Source organism: Pithys albifrons, chromosome 5, assembly GCF_047495875.1.
Source record: "Pithys albifrons albifrons isolate INPA30051 chromosome 5, PitAlb_v1, whole genome shotgun sequence".
Taxonomy (NCBI): Eukaryota; Metazoa; Chordata; class Aves; order Passeriformes; family Thamnophilidae; genus Pithys; species Pithys albifrons.
Genome location: NC_092462.1, coordinates 33,988,872 through 34,007,156, shown reverse-complemented (window position 1 = coordinate 34,007,156; position 18,285 = coordinate 33,988,872). Strand labels below are relative to the sequence as shown.

Genomic DNA, 18,285 nt, shown 5'->3' with positions numbered 1-18,285 from the left:
AGAATTCCTCTAAGTGTGCTCATAATGCAGTCAAAATTTTGAAATCTGCAGTTATAAATTATAGCGCCTGCCTACATTTTAAATGTAATCATATTAAGGAGATATGAATAGCAACAAATTTGTTGTAGAAAACAAGGACTCCTGAAGTTAATTTATATTCACTTCAGGTTTTAGTGCATCTTAAATTTGATGTCTCTTTGATCTTGCTGTGTAATCAGGCTCTTGGATTGCATTTATTATCTAGTAGGTGTCCATATAGTTATCTTATCTAATGTAAAATTGAAATGAATAAATTGGAGATTGGAAATGGTGGCAGTAACACTACAATTTTTATTGAAGTGTTTTGGATCAGAAGTCATACTGTTCTTCAATTTGCGTCTTCATGCAAAAGAAGGGAATATGTCTGTCCAGAAAAGACAAGAGTAGTATTTTATTAAAAAAAAAAATCACCAAACAGCTATTTCAAATAGTGAGAAAGGTTTTTGTTTTTTAAAGTAAACTTCAAGTATTATAGAAATAAGTTAAAATTGGCACACTATTTTTTCCCTCTATTCAAGCAATTCTAGTGTCTGCATGTAATATTTCTCATGGCTTTGCAATCTAATACAGAATTGCAGTTAAAAGTAATTTTAACTCCATTACACAGTGTAAATGTAATAGAAAAACGTTGGGATTATGTAGCTCCATGCAGACTAAATGAACATTTTTTTTACATATAAATTCTTCTCTGCCTTGAGTGCTTTCATTGTTGAGCCTAAATAATTTAATGCTTTATTTCCAAATCCTATCTTGGCAAGTGAGATGTAGCTTGATTTTGAAAGGACTTACTGGTAAAATGAACCTTTTAGACCACTCTATTTGGAGAAGTAGATGCTAATCAGAAAGAGTATATATCCTTTCAAAAGTGCAGACTGTGAAATAGGCAGGATTTTCATCATCTTTGTCAGCTCTGGTTAACGTATCTGCCTGTGAAAGGTTTGTTTTGTTTTTAAAGCACCTTGAAAAAATGTAAACGAATCCAAAATAATGGAAGATAGTTGAATCTTCCACTTAGCTACGAATATTCAGTTGTTAACAGACTAATTTGTTTAGCTATTTTATCTTATGCAAAACCAAACTGGAATTTAATAGAAAGTTGTAAATGAAATACTAGTGCTTCTATTTCTGTATACTACTTGATTACTCTGAACTGGTTTTGCTATATAAAAGAGGAAAAAAACCCAACAGAAATGTTATGTGTAGCCATGGGAATAAAATGCATTTTTTTCAGTGATGAATGTAGTTATTCCTGTATGGTGGAGTTGCCTTTTTAAAAAGAGTAAGACTTTTCTGGTTGCCATCACAGAAAGATGCATATGTTCTAAGAACACTTCATCTTGCTCAATAGTGAAATTCAAGTCCCTTCTGTGTGTGAAGTGAAATAATCTGTAGTTGATTAGACTTAGAGTTACTTTTCTTCTGTTTGCTTCATACACTAGTGAACTAAGAAAGCAAAATTTTATAGAAAAGGGAAGTGACATAGCCTAAAAGCAAGTTGAGTATATAATCACAATAATAAATTTTCGTCTTCCTTTCCCTCTTTTTAACGATCTGCATTTTAGAATCAAAGAAAGAATTTAACATCCTTATTTATGAACTAGTATCTATAATATAAATACCTGAATATCTTTCTTTTATTTACCAGGTTAACGTAGGACAAATGAAAATACATTACAGTTTCATAAAATCTCATCCTCACTTCTGCCTTTTTTTTTTAGTTTTCTCAGTGTTATTTAATTCCAGTGAGTGAAACCGAATAAAATCACTTAAGAAACAGAGAAAAGAACCCCTCACTTTTAGGAGATGTACCAAGTTCATCATTGTTTCAAGGAAAGAAAAGTGGAAGTTATGGGAACTACTGTAAGATTGAGTGTGCCATATTCAGATACCAGTTTAATATCCTTTAGTTGCAGGTAACATCAAACATTCAGATTTCTCATAAAACATTATGAAGCTGCGAATAGTGTTATGGATCCATGTGTGTTTGTAGATAAATACAAAAGATTGGGGTGTAGGTGCGTGTATGGATATAAATCATCCTTACATAAAACATCAATTCAAAAGTCCAATATAAAATGTACTAAAAAAGAAACCAATTTTAAGTAGAAAGTTAAGTATTATTGTCTTTATGAATGTGTATAGGTATGTGTACACTGGAATGTGCCATACCTTAGAAGTATACTCTCTGTAGATGAGCAGAGATGCATATATAAATTATTTAGTTACTATATAGTAACCTAAAAAATTGTAACCTGAAACACTTATGTATTTAATTGGTTTGTTTAATACAGCATTAAATCCTGCCAATTGTATAGTTAACATTTTAATTGGTTTCTTTCTGTTGTTTATTCTTTAACTTCTTTTTTTCTCAGATTTGCGTCAGTCACTGTCAGTTACTCTATTTGGTAATAAACTCTTGCTTGTTTTTGGATTGAGAACAGATGTGTCCTTTTATATGAAACAACTTGACCTGAATAATGGCTCCATCTTTTCCTTTCAAGATTAAGATTGCTAAACTGTGTTCCTTATGTCATGCCACTAAGATATGAAAAACAACCAAAAAAACCAAACCAAACAATCAAAAAAAACCCCCAAAAAACCAAAATACCCAAAACCAACCAAAAAAACCAAATCAAAAAATCCCCAACAAAATGGAAAAACACCAAACAAACACCTTTATGTTGGTTTTATTTCTGTAATAATGATAATAATGTTGTCCTTTATATCAGCCAATACTTCCTGCCACTTGTTCTCACAGACAGAACTAATATAAATTGCATCTTTCTGTCAGCATTGTTTTCTCAAACTCAGATCCAAATACTTTGTTGGACTGTGCATTTAAATTTTTACCTTCATGAATTTTTATTTTGCATCTAATTAGTGATGCTATTAGGTGTTACTTGAAGGACTTGGAACTTAGAGAAGGGTTAATGAGTCTGCCTTCTCTTTGGGTTTTAATCAACTTTAGATAGGCATAGGCAGAAGACTATTTTGCCTGTTAAGCTATAGTTCTATTTATTTTCTGCCTATTAATTAGGGATATCTTGTAATTTAGACTGCATTATCTATTTTTTCTATCAGTAATAAAAGAAAAATTGAACATGTGCTATATTCAATTCTACATTCAAAATAAAAATAAGAATTCTACGTAAGCTTAAGACTGGGTGAAATTAAGAGAGACTTTTTTAGGGTATAATAACGAGATAAAGTTTGCAAACACTGATCATCATACTAAGCTCTGGGATCTTGGTCTCCATTTGATGCCTTTGCTTTTATCAAGCAGAAGCACTTTCCATTATATTCTTGCATAATGGATGGTGGAGTTATACTACTGGACCGGAAATTAGTTATTTATCTACTGGAAAGGCATGTAAGAAAGGGGGTGGAGAGGGGGAAGCTACTAATGGCTTTTAAAATGAGATTTATTCTATCCTAAATCTAAGCATTAGATCTATAGCTTCACATCTATATTTTCAACATATGAGTATTTCACATACCTAGGTAGACAGCCTGAAGAATTTTTGTCAGTCCAAACGGAGCCTTTATAATTCTCAGAGCTATGTAAGCATTGCAAAATTTAAATTATAAGTGATATTGCAGCTCTGAGTTTCTCATTTTCTGACTAAGGGTGAAGTCCATGCCTAAAGTTTGAGAATATATATGCATGTATATTTAATTTTTTTTTTTAAAGGATCTTTAGACATCAGATTTTCTGGGCACTCCTAGTGATTGAAAGACAGAAGAAACAGTTTCTGAACCTGGGATTACCTAGGATATTCCCTTTCTCTAGCCATTGACCACAAGGTTAGGCAAAGCAGTTTTGCTTCTTCAGTTACTTCTCTCTGATTTAATAATTCCTAAATTGTGACCTGTGAAAGTGTCCTTTGAAAAACAGCAACAGGCTGTGAAGGAAGCAGGACTAAGCTTCGTTTCCTGGGTAGGTTCAAGGACTGCTGCCATCTGGAAGTGGACACAAAGTGTAATGGTGTATGGAACATAATTTTGTTTGCACTCATCGTTTTCTCTTGATTAAATCCAAATACACAGTCTCAGAATGCTGGTTGGGCTGTGTTTAATTCTGAGGTGCAGAATTTTACTCATGCCATTTATATGGTCCTAATACAGAATCACAGACTATTCTGAGTTGGAAGGGACCCACAAGGATCATCGAGTCCAACTCGGAAATCAATGGCCTACATAGGGGATTGAACCCATGACCTTGGCATTTTTATAACCAAGTTTTAACCAACTGTGGTAATCTCAGGGTCGACCTATTCTGGCCCTGTATTGTGAGCCAGGCATTTGTAACTTCAGCATTATATTTGCAGACACCTAAGGACACACATCTTCTGAGTCAGATTAGGTCTTCCCCCCGTGAATCGCAGAATTGGAAAGACAGGGAAACATGCCTTTGATTGGAGAGTTTGTGGAAAGAAAACTCGTATCTGAACTGCATAACTTGATTAGCATAGATATTAGATTGAGTATTGAGATAATACCTTTAAATGAAATTGAGTCCATCCCTTTATGTGCCACTTCATGGGGTCTTGGCAGCTGAGATATCTGTTTGCTTGGGAATCTCTTTGTCATGACCCATTTTATGATGCACAAGTCCTGTATTTTTACTCACTTTACATCAAATTCCCAAAGGTAACCCTCTACTATAGGCTTCAAATACAGGATGGTGTTGTTACCCTACAGAAAATAAATCTTGATTTAACCTAGATTAAGGGATGCTAAAGCAAGGAAAAAAAATTACCAAACTTTTTTATCAATTTGGTTTCAAAAATGATCAATTCTTTCAATTTATACAAAGTTATGTTGCTGTGGAAGGTGCTGGAACAAGTAATTGAACCCACCCTGTGCAGATTGGAATTAATTTTTAGCACAATTCTTAGTGTTCGGTGTTTGATGTACTTGGTGTTTTATCAAGCACTGAGTCATTTTGTTGTGATGAGATAATTGGTTTTAGGAAAGATGAACATACTTTAACAGAATGACTACACTTGATTTAAAGGAAGGTTTTGTTTGTAGTTGTATTTCTGTAGCATTTTCTTTGGAGAGGTATGTAAAGACCATCAATCACAGGCAAGGAAAAAACACTTATTGATAACACTTCAGATAAGGTGGACTGGTAAAGGAAATGTTATGTTATTTGTGATGTATTTTCATAGCATCTGCAGCTTTTTCACTGTGACTGTCAGAAATCAAATTGAAATGAATGAAACAATCTATTCTGATGTGTAGTTTGTTATTTTTAATCACATTGTCTTTTTCAGTCTCCTAAAATTTGGAGTTATACTAAGTAAATTCCTGAGAGGTTCCAAACTTAGCTAATAGTATGCTGTTTCATGGGAAACAGGGAATGGTTTGCTATACCTTTGAGAAGCGCAATATTTTCCAAATAATGCAAATCCTTCTGTCATGTTTCAAAGAGTGTTAAATTCTCAAGAACAAGCTTCATATTTTTAAAAAACAATATTTAATTTGAAAATCTAAATAAGTTTTTATCAGTATTTATGGTTTTTAACAACAACCTACGAACAGAGCAGTAGTTTTGCCATATATTTTTCCTTTTACTGGTTGATGATATGGAAAGTAAATCCTTCACTGTATTTAAGGAAATGTAAAATAAATACTATGAGTATAAATAGTTGTGAACATTTTTTGGTATGAATTTTCAACTTAGACATTTGAAATCAAATCATTCATGTTTAACTTGTGTGGCACAATCATAAAATTGTGCAGATAATCCTAAAGAGATTTTAATCGTTATAATAAGTATTTTGTTTCTAGACTTACTAAAATTTCTATTTTAGAAATTACTAAAGTTTCTGTTCTCTCTCCCTAATGAATTATTGTCTCTCTATTTTAACCAAGGAGTAGACAGGCTGTGTTAAATGAATTGGCTCAAGACAGTTTCCTTGAATTTTACTCTTCTCTCCTTCATGGACAGAGATTAGTACACTAATGGAACTTAAAATTTAAGGCACATTGTTTGATCATCTATGACCGACAAGTTTGATCAGATTATGGTGTACCATATACATGAAATTTATTCTATTTAACATACACTTTTAATTAAAAAAATATGTGTTGAAAAAAACCCCAGTCCATAAGGAAGTGTACAGCCTTGATTTGAAACATCAAGGAGAACGTAAAAGTTTCATTGTTCCTGTAACTTTTCGGTTCCAGTTTTATAAATGTTATCCATTTTTTTCCTTCCCTATTAATGTTTTTTTTTTCAAATTGAAATATTATTTTTCCTTGTGAAATTACCTATGAAATGTGATAGAGTCAATTCTAAGTCTGCATTTAAAAAAAAAATAACAAACAAAACCCCTAACAAACTTCTCCGCCTCCCTCAAACCCATAAAGACTGATTTTTCTCAGCTCTCTTAAGGTAAAATGTCTCAGCAGATTTTGGTTTTCTTTTATAGATGCTTTTGAGCTTGGTAAATTCCTTTCTAGTTCCTCAACATGAAATTTTAATCTGTTCAAGCCAAAACTGAAGGTTGGGTTTCAATATCAGTCCCACTATTGCCTTTCTAACCCTTGTTACATTGTTACACTTCAGAAAAACAGTATTACTTGGTCAGGCTACAGAATGATCCTGGAACTTAGAAGACTTCCCTATCCCCAGGAAGTCATGCCTTTTTTTCTTCCAGATAAAATGATCTACAGAGCCTATTAATCTTCATTAAAATATGAGGTTCTTACATTAGGTTTTTGTGAGGTTTCTAGTTGACCTTTATGAATGATCTTATATTACATTGTGCAAAAACACAGGTACTTTCTATGAAAACATTCTACCATATGATCAATTTAATTTCGTATTCTGTCTTGTCCTCATTATATTCACCTCAAGAGTACATACCATCTAACTTTTTTCTTACTTGGATTGTTTTAGCCATTCATGATTCTTTACTGACATCTGTTTCTTCAAGTTTTCAATTACTGATGTTATTATTCATGCACTGTATGCCTTATTGGTACTGCATAGTATTTTTATCTTGTGATTATGTAGTGTGTGACATTCTAAATACCTACAAGAACATATTATATTTAGCAAGCTGCCTTTGTAAATTATTTCTCTTACATAGGTAGAAGAAAATGAAAAATGGGGGTGTCTGACAGGCTGTATTTACTAGATAATATTAAAATATCCTGCTGTGACAGCATTTAGAAATAAAAAAAAAAAACATTCACAGTCTTAATTTGTGAATTCCACTATTTCTTGAATCAGAACTAAGAAATTTTTTTGGTCTGTTTGAATACTTGCACTGTATCATTATATATGCTTTTTATGGAATTTCATTGGTATGTGAAGATCTATTGAAAGGTAACATCAACAAGAAAAAGGTCTCCTCAGCTGGTGATTTAGGGATTCTTGTGAACAGGCAGCTTGATCCTAAACCACTTGATGCCTATGTAAGTTGCTAAAAGACTTCTCTGTTGGCTAAAGACCTGGTTGCCAGTCATATTTGCTCTGCTAGAGTCTCATGTGGGTTGTAACTTTATATCACAATTGATCTCCAAGTTGCTTTAGAAACAGGCAATTTTTCAAAATCCAGGCTTCCATACCTTGAAGTTGTACCTGGTTCTGAGTCATTTCTCATATGATCAGATATTAATCTCCCACCCTTCAGAAGGAAAAGCCAGCCAACTCATCAAAAGCACCACAAGGGTTAATTTTGCTTTGATCACAGAGTTGATCTGATCCACAGATCCCATTGCAGAGCTGGGAGATGGCTAGGTCCCGCACAAAAGAATTCTGAAAGGAACAGCTCTTTCAGCAGCAAATCGCAAATAATTAAGATTAATCATGATATGAAATCACTCCTGTAACTTTTAAAACCTGCTCTCACAGGCATGTTTGGAGAATTTAACAATAGAGTGTGTATTTCCCAAAGAACCCCCAAGTATATCCCCAGCATAAAGTTGTCTATACATAAACAAACGTTGAATCTTACATCTATAATCAAAATGAGAGGTTTACTGAGGACAAAACCAAAATAATTGCTAGGATGATAAATGTGTCTGTAGTATCGTTATTGAAAATAGCACGTTCATTCTACCTAATATATTTCAAAGTTGTTATTATTTTAGATAAATTCACCCAGTATAAATGAAAACTATTGTGAGACAAGTTTCCACTCAAAGAATAGAAACTGAGAACACCAATTTGCAATTTAAAATGTAATACTTATAGGGACAGGTGTTTTGGAGCTTGAGAAAGCTTTTCTTACACCTTAGGTGTAAAGTTTCGTCCTTATTTGTGCAATTCAAGCTAGGGAAAGTAGGTGTTTAAAACAATTTCAAACAACAAAAGGAACAACTCTTCTCATCCTAAATGTTCCTTGTCCATGAACCAGCTAGGATTTTGAACACATTTCAAGGCCTTGAAATCTCAGTGATTTCTGCTAAAGTTTTCAATACACACAGTTGCATATTTAGTAGTTCTAGTATAACTATAATGGACTTAGAGTTACTAAGTTTTTCCCCCAGCCTATGTTTTTGTCCTTTATGTGCCAGCTGCATGATCTACACGATTTTATTTTTTCTTAATTCAGTTTAATGTGAACTCAATAAACGGGCTTTTAAAGTGTGAGGAGTAGCTAACACAATATTCAGGTAGCAACATAGGTATTTTTAATTAATAATAGCAAAGGGTGGCTTTGTGGTGATTTTTCTTATCTTTGTGAATGGTCTTCATACTCTCTAATGTACAAACAAGGTGATTATCTTTTATAATGTTTTTATATTAATATATAGGAAATTACTTCTGGTAGCATAAAATGTTCATGAATTTTCTCATTACTGTGCCTATTGTTCTCTATTATTCTTTTAGCTATTTTGTATTTATATGAATAGAAACTGAACTAATTCCTTTGCAGAGCAACCGAAACACAAAAGCTCCTGTATGCCCTGTTTTCCAGAAGTTATCCTATGTTAATACAAAGATGATGTTTCTACAATTATTTTGGGAGACAGGTAGAGGATTGGAAGAATTATTCTACCTAGGAATTAGCTATAGTAATATTCCTTTTTTTCTATGCCTGGTACAAAACTGTAAACTGTGCCCTATTACAACAAAGAGTTGCACTAGTTTTGGTTCTTTGTTATATAACAGTACTTTTAATACAAGCTTCATGTAAAATTACAACTTTGAATCACTAAGAGCATCTTAAAAATTTGTCAGATCTAACTATGTCTACAACATATTAACTTAAATCAAAATGGTGAACATAATAAAGAACATTTCTCTGGGGTAAGTTAATTGAAGCTAAAAACATAATAGCTGTTAATTATGATCTATTTACAATTTGTATGTATGCTCATTGAGAAACTGAAGCCTTTTCAGGTCAGCTACTTATATAACAGGCCTTTGGGGAGATAATAGGCTTGTCCAAAGCCTGTAAGAAGCTGATGCAATTAGTAGGATAATAAGAGTTTAAAATAGTTGGTTTTGAAAGTGTCTGTATTTGGTTTATGTGGTTAGGAATTAGGCTAAGAAGAAAAAGATATTTTGCCTTTTGTACTTGGGTAATTATTCAAGTATATTTGAGTGTTTCTTAATCATTCTTCCTTTATATATAAAAAGCAAATTCAGCTTTAAAATTCTTAATTTCTTTACAAAGCTTCTGTCTATCCCCAGTATATATATTCTCTGTATAATCTAAGAACTTTTCTGTAGTTTCAGAGAGTCTCTCCTAAAGGTATTAACTTTTAAAACTGTAATAAATAATTACAAAGTAACTGGAAATCCTTGACTTTACACAGTTGTAGTGCATTGCCCCACAGCAACCTTAAAATGATCTATTAAATGATTATTAGAAACAATTAATTATACCAGAGAACTCTAAGAGCTCAAATGTAATTTCATGGTTATAATTTTCTTGTCAGGTAATAAAACGGGATGAGCTTGGCAAGGAACCGTCTGACTGCTCTGTGTTCGATTTGCTGAAATATGATGATTATAACAGTGACAAGCACCTAGCCCTGGAAGAGTTCTATAGAGCTTTTTGTAAGTACCAAGACTTGCCTACTCATTCAGTTTTCTTTTCTCTTTCTTGCTTTGTGTTTGTGAAATAGTGTTTTATAATCTTGATACATTTGGGTGCTGTACTTCAATGTGAGTACAGCTTAACAGTCATGATATAGCAGAGAACTTTTTAGCAGAAATCAATGATATGCACTATCAAACCCTTCAGATATATGGGGGTTTTTGGTAATAGAGAAGTCATAAATAATCTTGCTTAAGGTCAACATGTATTGATAAGTCTGTGTTGCATACAAGTGGCAAGTAGTGTGCTCAAGACATAATCAGTGGAACTGAAATATTTCTCCACACCCTGTACTTATGACTCCTGATAAGACCATTCCTGACAAATCCAGCAACAAATGTGAGACTTCTATTAAGTGCCTTATATTTTCACAGGACTTGGTAGGAAATAAAGATTTGTGGTGTAGTTTTGCAAGGTATTTTTTCTCTCAGTGCCAAAAGAGTATTGGGGCAATTGTGGATAGTCTTAAAAAACACCTTGATGAAAACCACTGGGGTAAGGGTCAACATGGTAGTGAGTAGCAGAAAGAATAAAGATATTGAGAGCTTTTCTACAGCATGCTAAAAGCAATATCCATATATTTTGTTACATCCAGATCAGAACTGATGATTTTTCACTCTTATCTACGTCAAATCTAAGACTGAAGTTTCAAATTTGACTTTAGTTTCAATAGCTATTGCTCCAACTTCAGAAACCTGGCAGTGTAGATGAAGTTTCTGCTCATTCTTTCTATAATTATAGTTTGATTATACATTGATGTATGTTCATAGAGTCATTATAGCCTGTTACTTTAGTCTTTTTGTACTTTATCTTTGAGCAGATGAGAGCTCTCAGCCACTTTAGGTGATGTCAAATGAAAGAAAGATCTGAAACTACTTATGGAGTTTAAAACTAAAGAGAAATGAACTGATCTGAGGGGAAGAAAAAAATAAATGGTTGCATGACAAGAATAATAAATATGAAATGGATATTCAAGACAGACTGCCTGAAAGTTTCCTAATTTTGACCATTGTATAGCATTGGACCATTTATTTCCCTGAAAGTTTTTCAGAAAGTGATTTTTTGATACTGTATAGCTGAATGAATGGCTTGTAACTCCTAAAAATAACTTGATCCTGCTCCTGAGGTTATCTGACTGCCTTTTTTGCATTGTCCTGACACTCAGAGTGTCTCCTCTGAGTCACTTACTAAGTCAGCAGAAAAATATTCGCCATCCATATCCCAACCCCAATCCTGCTGAGTGACCTGAATTGATTAAATGAAGGGTCAGACCACGACTCATGCAAAAGAAGTGAGTGAACAACAAAGAAATAAGGGTCAGGGGAAGGGGTACGGAGAAAGTGGAAGATGTTAGGACATTGTGACAGTGAGATACATTAATTCATCTGTAGCAGCAAAACACTAGAAATATCCTGTTTTCTTATTTAGAGTTTTGTTACAAGTTTGGCTTTCAAAATGCTAGAATTATACAGCATCTATAGAACACACCCACACAGTATCTATGGTAACAAGACTAGGTGTTGTGCTTCTAGGTCTTGATTATATGCATAAATGTAGAAATTTATGTGGAAGCATTTAACACATATAGCAATCTAAGAAGGTTAAAGACATGTTTCAACCATTAGTGTGCTTTTTACAAACACTGAAACCTTGTTTTATTGGAAGCATAACATTGTTCTTCCAAATAAGACTTTGATGTGTCTCTGAGGGACTATTTTGTATTGCTGTAAAACTTTAGATGTAAAAATAGCTTTTTGTTATGTATTTTTAATGAACTTTTGAATAATGAAAATAATTTCCATATGTTATGTTAAGCATTGCCTTATGAATTATAATGAAAACATTAGATTATGTAAGATTAGGAATCATTTAGGTTTCTTTGTTGAAATATACTAGTAGAGAAGACCCTATCTAAAATTATAAGGATATCTTAGAAGATATTTTCTAGAGCAAGATTCATTCTTCTATGTAGTTAACAAAATGTGTGCATATTCACTGCATTGTTAAAAAAAAAAAAAACCAAACTAAAAAAGGGGTGCAATTTATTGTAGGTTTCCCCAAAAGCCAAAAAAAGTGACATAATGTTATCTCGGTAATTAAGATAAACTAATTGATCTTGAAATAAATTTGAGGATTAACTCTGGTTCCATTGCATTTGGTCTCAAGACAGTTTCAATTCAGTCAGTTTGACCTACTTCATCAGCATTAACAAAAAGTATATAACACTATAAAAGTATTCTAAGCTAAGCAAAACTGAAACAAATAAAATGAGCCATCCTGTCATTTGACTACTTCTCCTATGGCTAAACAAGCTGACTCAAAGCTGAAACCAAGCTCTCCACACTAAGCCAAGGTAAAGTGAGTATGACAGCCCCTGTCCAGAGGCCTGCGTTGGTTGCTTGCGGCAAAGCTTGTGAGCTGTTAGTAGTAATTGCAAGTCTGGATTTACCAGGGTACAGGGAATTGATATAGACAGGGAACCAAATCCATATGTGAAGATATATGCAAGAAGCACTCATGGCACATCTTCTACACACTAGTCCACACGCAAGTATCTCCTTAATTAAACATCCACTTACAACAGAATTAAGCATTTTAATTTTCTTCAATCAAGTGACAGAGAAATATGGAAAATATTTATTCCAAAGAAAAATGAACCTGATTTTTTCCAGAATTTTCTTTAAAAGCATAATAATTTCAACTGTGCATTCCATTTTATTATATTGTAAAGACATTATTATAAGTAATAATAATAATACATTGTATTTGATTATATATGATAATTTTGAGATTGTCCCTTTTTACAGTGGGGGAAAGATTATTTTTCACCAGCTTGGACATTTCAAACATAACTGAATAATAGTGATTCTAGGGAATCATCTTCTAAAGTATTATGGTGGTGTCATTTAAAAACATTTAAAAGACATAGCTGTTACTATACATAAAAAATACTTGAACAGTCTCCTGCTAATGGAACTTGTTGTTTTTAGTGGCTTTTTCATTTCTGTATGTCCACCATTTTCATGTGCCTGTGCAATCTAATCTCAGTCCTCCTGTACCTGCTATTCCCAGTGGATTTGCCTCTGTCCCTAACTGTAGTGGAGTGGTGGATTTGAGAAATGTCAACTTCTCCTCACTGAAGTTTGTTCACCAGTGTTACTGATGTTTTATTCCTTCAGAATGGCAGTGGGGAAAATGTGTCTTTGCAGTATTGCAGAAATAGATCCTATTCAAAACTTCTTCACAGAATTCAAATGAGGTGTTTGTACTTTTTTGGTTTGGTTTGGTTTTTTGTAGCAGAAATCTGTCTGTTTCATTAACACCTGCAGGTATTTTTTTTTTTTTCATTGGCATACTTAGAAATTTTCCTCACAAATACCAGCAATTCTATTTTTAACTCTGGCAGCAGAAAAGGAACCAACTTAAGGGCAAAGATTAATCATTGCTTATTTTAAGATATTAACATGCACATAAATCTATACCTATGTACATAAATACATACATATACATGCTTGCTCATATTCTGTGATTTACTTTTATAGTCTCATTTTATCTCATAAAATTAGTTCACAATAAACAGGGCAACCAAATATAGATAACTATATGCAATGGAATAAAAATCCCTTCCCCCTTCAGAAGGTCAGATGCTGAGGTAGTAATACAGAAAGAAAATGCCTGAGAGGGTGTGCTCTGCCTTGAAGTTTTGTGTCAAGTTCAGGTTCACAGAATATTGCAAGCAGATGAAGATGACTACTGGCTTCTGTAGGGTTTTACATATTGGCAAGACACCTGGGGTTTTCTGGCTATGGGCCATTTTCAGTCATACCACGAGGGCAAGCTTTTGGTGTTACAGCATGTATCTCTGAGTTATTTGTCTACTATATGTCATAACAGTTTATCAAGATCAATAGTGTATGGAGGGAGGAACCTGAAAAAATTGTGTCCTTTAACATAAGAACATAAACTAGGAAGGTTAGTCAGGTTTTGGAAGCTGACGACTGAAGGAATCAGCTGCTTCAGTCCTTCACTTCTTTGGCCACATCATGTAAAATTATATCCTAAAAGTAATCCAGCTCCATGTTAGTATTTTGTTTTGATTTTATTTTCTTCCCTCAACCAGCCCCAAGATAAAGGACTTTGTATCAGCAAATGGTTTTTTTTTTAGACAGGGAAAGATATATTCAACTTCTCTGAAAAGTCAGGTGAAGTCCTAAGATGAAGGAGCCGAACAAAAGCTAAAAAGAAGGAAGTAACACAATTACTTGAAAGCATTATCATCTATGAACTAAATCTCAACCACTGTGCTTCCTTTATTTTTCAAGGGTTTTCTTTCTTTGGTTAATGTCTCCTATGGCAACAAGATAATTTTGTGTTAGCTGTAAATGTTATCACTTTTTGTTTTGTTTTGTTTTTTTTCCAGTGCTCTTTTTATAAAATAAATAATCTTACATGTTTTCCTCCTTTCAAGTGTTATCTAAAATAACATTTCAGAGCAGGTACTTCAGGTGGTCTTCATGGTGGTTTACAATATCTCAAGGCAAACCAGAAGCAAGTAAATAGGAATAAATTATTTTGTTTGATTGCTCAGCAGATGCAGATATATATGTAGGCACTTCCCTTTGTGATTTCATTAGAAAAAATTACACTAATTTAGACATTTATGAATAAAACTGAGTGAATATAATTAATATAAATAACAAATTTATTGTACATAATCAAACTAGCTGCTCTATGTAAGAATTGATATTCTGCATAAAATGAAATAAAAAATTAAAATGTCTTTCAGAATAATTTTCTATTGTTAGTGTAGAACTTATTTTGATGTTATCTTATGCTCAGAAAAGGGAATATGGTCCTCAAGCTGAGGACTTGCCTGTAAAAATTACACCTGAATGTGCAAGAAATTGTCAGAAGGAATTATCTAGACAAAACAAAATATGACAATTATATAGTCCCTACTTCTATTTAAACGTGCTTTATAGTTTCAGTGGAATTACTTGTGCTTTCAAGCACAACTCAACACTATTAACAATATCTAATCTGTTGTGCAGATGTTAATCAGGATCATGCATGATGCTACTGTGTGTGCTATTGCTTTCTATATATATAAGTACATTGAGTTTTGAAATGCCCTTCAGGTCAGAGGTATCAGATTGGGATTTCAAGCAATCCTTATTACTGAAGTATTTGTTATTAATTGATTTATAAAACTCCAGTAACAGCAGCTATTACAGAAGTTTTAGATCTTGCCTGAAATTACAGAGTTTGTCTTTGGGCTCACATTTTAGAAGGAGATGGAAGGCCAGTGCCTATTATGACTGTCAAACTCAGTGCTTTGTTGTGTCTTGAATCATGTGGAAAGGCAAGCAGCAAGAAGTCTCCATAAATACAGAGCTCATTCTGATCACATATGCCTAGTTATTACATTGTCTCAATCTTGAAACAAATATTCTAAAACATCACTTTCATTATAGTAGCTTCTATTTTATTTTTTCAAATTCAATTATTGCAGGTGCATATTCAGAAATCTTTTTTTGCAATGTCTATCTTTGTTCCTAAAGCAAAATAGACCAGAACTTAAAAAACACTGACAAGAAAAGCTAAATTAAAAAAACAAACAAACAAAAAACCCAGCAAACTATACTGAATTACTCAATGAAATGAGACTTCCCACTGCATTCTTCAAGTTATTCTCCAATTCACAAAACCTAACTCAAAAAATACTTATGGAATCTATACTTCCAATTAATTCAATATGTGGTCCCAAATATGTCTTCAGTATTGAATCTGAGTCAGAACTTTATAGCTATGAGGAGTCATCAATAGTAAAACATATTAAAAAATAGTAGAGGAAACATTTTCTGAGAGAGGAAGAGGTATTATTCTGTCTCCTGCTGCCATTAATTCATTTTCAGCAACAACTTGTGTGTATTAGACTGTTACAAAGGGTGTTATATTTCACCACTAACCTCTAAAAATAACAGTTAACATAATACTGAGAAGGAGCTATTGGACTTCATGGTAATGTTTTTTAGCTCAACCTAATCTATCTTTCAAATTCTTACCTGTGCTATATGAATTTTCAGTCTAGAGAATCTCAGCTGAAATTCTATTGAGTGGGCAGAGCTTTAAACTGGTCATTAGAAGCAATTGAGGTTTTAAATATGGTTTCATGAATTGAAGTAATGTGCCTGAAATTTCTCCCATGCCACTAAGTCAATTCATTTTGATGCCAAATAATTTTCAAATGATGATAAATGTGTTTATTTGATGCTTCCCTAGCAAGACTGTGTGAGGTTTTTCGTGGGTTTGGGGTTTTGTGGTGGTGGTGGTTTGTTTTGGAGTATTTTTCAGAAACATTTTTTGTTTGTTTGTTTACTTAAAAGTCTCTGAGTAAAAAAGGACCTTTAAAACAAGCAAAAAACTCCACCCAAACCAACAACTTAACTGTTGCTGTTTTGCAGTGTACAAGTCCTCTGAGAAATGCTAAGGTGTTGATGTAGTCTGCCTGTTCAGAGCTAGATTGAAGTAGGAGATAATTGATTTTAACACACTTTCTTTATAGCATACATTGAAAACATTTGATAATAATTAAGTACTATCATGCAGCTGAAGATTTTTATTCTTTTCAAATTTTAGCTGGTTTCTGCCTTCCTTCTGGATAAACACAAACCGAAATATTTTATCACAGTACTGCAAGATCAAGTATTTTAGATGATTGTCATGAAGCTCTCATGAATTATGATATTCATCACTTTATGTAGCCCTGTTATTGTCTCTCTTAGGAAATAGAATATTTGTGCTGACTTGGGTAATTTAAAAACTAGATAAAAATTATCAAAATCAACCAATCACTTAATTGTGAAAAAACTGCTTTTTCCTAAGGACATATAATTAGAATGGAAACACTAATAAAACATAAATACATGGTGATGCTAAATAAATTAATTAGATTTCTTTAAATTTAGAATTTGAGCTTTGGCTAAGACCAGATGCCAAAAGATGTTTCTTCTTGTTTTGAGGGAATCAAGTAACAAATTTAAAGCCACAATAGGTTTGCATGAGTAAATGAAAGTAATATTTCACAGGATGTTTGGGTATCAGAACATGCTAAAGAAATTAGGAGATTTTGTTTATGAACCTTGAGTTCTGCTGATCTTTAATCCCATCAGTGTGTTTACTTGGGAGGTTTTGCCTGGTTCAGTGATGTAGGTTGCTAGAGATAGCACTGTGAAATACAGGATTGCAGAGGATGAAGACTGGAACCAAACACCTTAGTTATAGTAGTTTTGTTTCAAACAAAAGGACTGGTAGAGACTGACTTGCATAACATTTGTTACTGGCTCAAAATGCCTGAAAATGAAGTCTTACATGTCTTTCAATGAGCTTATTTCAATGCTATGGAGAATGACACAGAATGTTGAGGGAAAGATAAATGCTAAAAAATTACACCTATCCCACTACGGTTAGCAAAGTCCTACAATAACTGATCTATTATTTCACAGGAATCGGGTATCTGTGGTGAGTTATGATATTGTTGCAACTGTTTTCGTATATTGCTAATTCTGAGAATCTTTTCATCTCTGCAAAGCAGTGTACCTGTAAGATTAGTCTATGACTGATGTCCACACATCCACAAACTTCTTTCTGCAGAAATTGTAAGGAAAATTTCAAGACAACATTAAAATAATAATTTATAATTAGTTTCCTTTACTATTTTAAAGGAAGCTCTCTTTTCCGTTAAGGCAGTGGGGCAGAGGGAAGAAAGAAAAAATACTACTAGTACATAAGGAGTGATGACTGGGCATTATAGGAGACAATTGCTGGCTAATGCAAAAGTAAGAACTTTAAGTATCTCTACTTCAAGGCAGAATTACTCATTGGGAACTATCATGAAAACTAATAGGCTCATAAAATATTATTTAGCAAGAAACTCATTTTCTTTTTACCCATGGCATGACCTCTTTTTGTCTGGATTTCATAGGTAAAATTGGTCACCAATTTCAACAATTCATTTAGGCATAATTTCTAAACTATTTTTTCAAAATTATTATTACATTGTCTCATTGTCAGTTATCTTCCTTTAAAAATAACTCAAATAATATTTAGTATTTGATTTCTTTAGAAAACAACATGGAAAATCCTTTTTCTCTTACAAAAGAATGTATTTAGTCTGAAT

The 18,285-nt window shown here is 33.0% G+C and overlaps 1 protein-coding gene across 4 annotated transcripts in view; it reads left to right on the top strand.

Moving 5' to 3' along the window:
* FSTL5 (follistatin like 5) overlaps positions 1–18,285 on the top strand; it is a 364,104-nt gene that overhangs the window by 232,180 nt on the left and 113,639 nt on the right. For all 4 annotated transcript variants that reach the window (XM_071556179.1, XM_071556181.1, XM_071556177.1 and 1 more), the window contains one exon: positions 9,946–10,066. In XM_071556179.1, the coding sequence (XP_071412280.1) occupies positions 9,946–10,066 (121 nt within the window). The remainder of the gene's footprint in view (positions 1–9,945; positions 10,067–18,285) is intronic.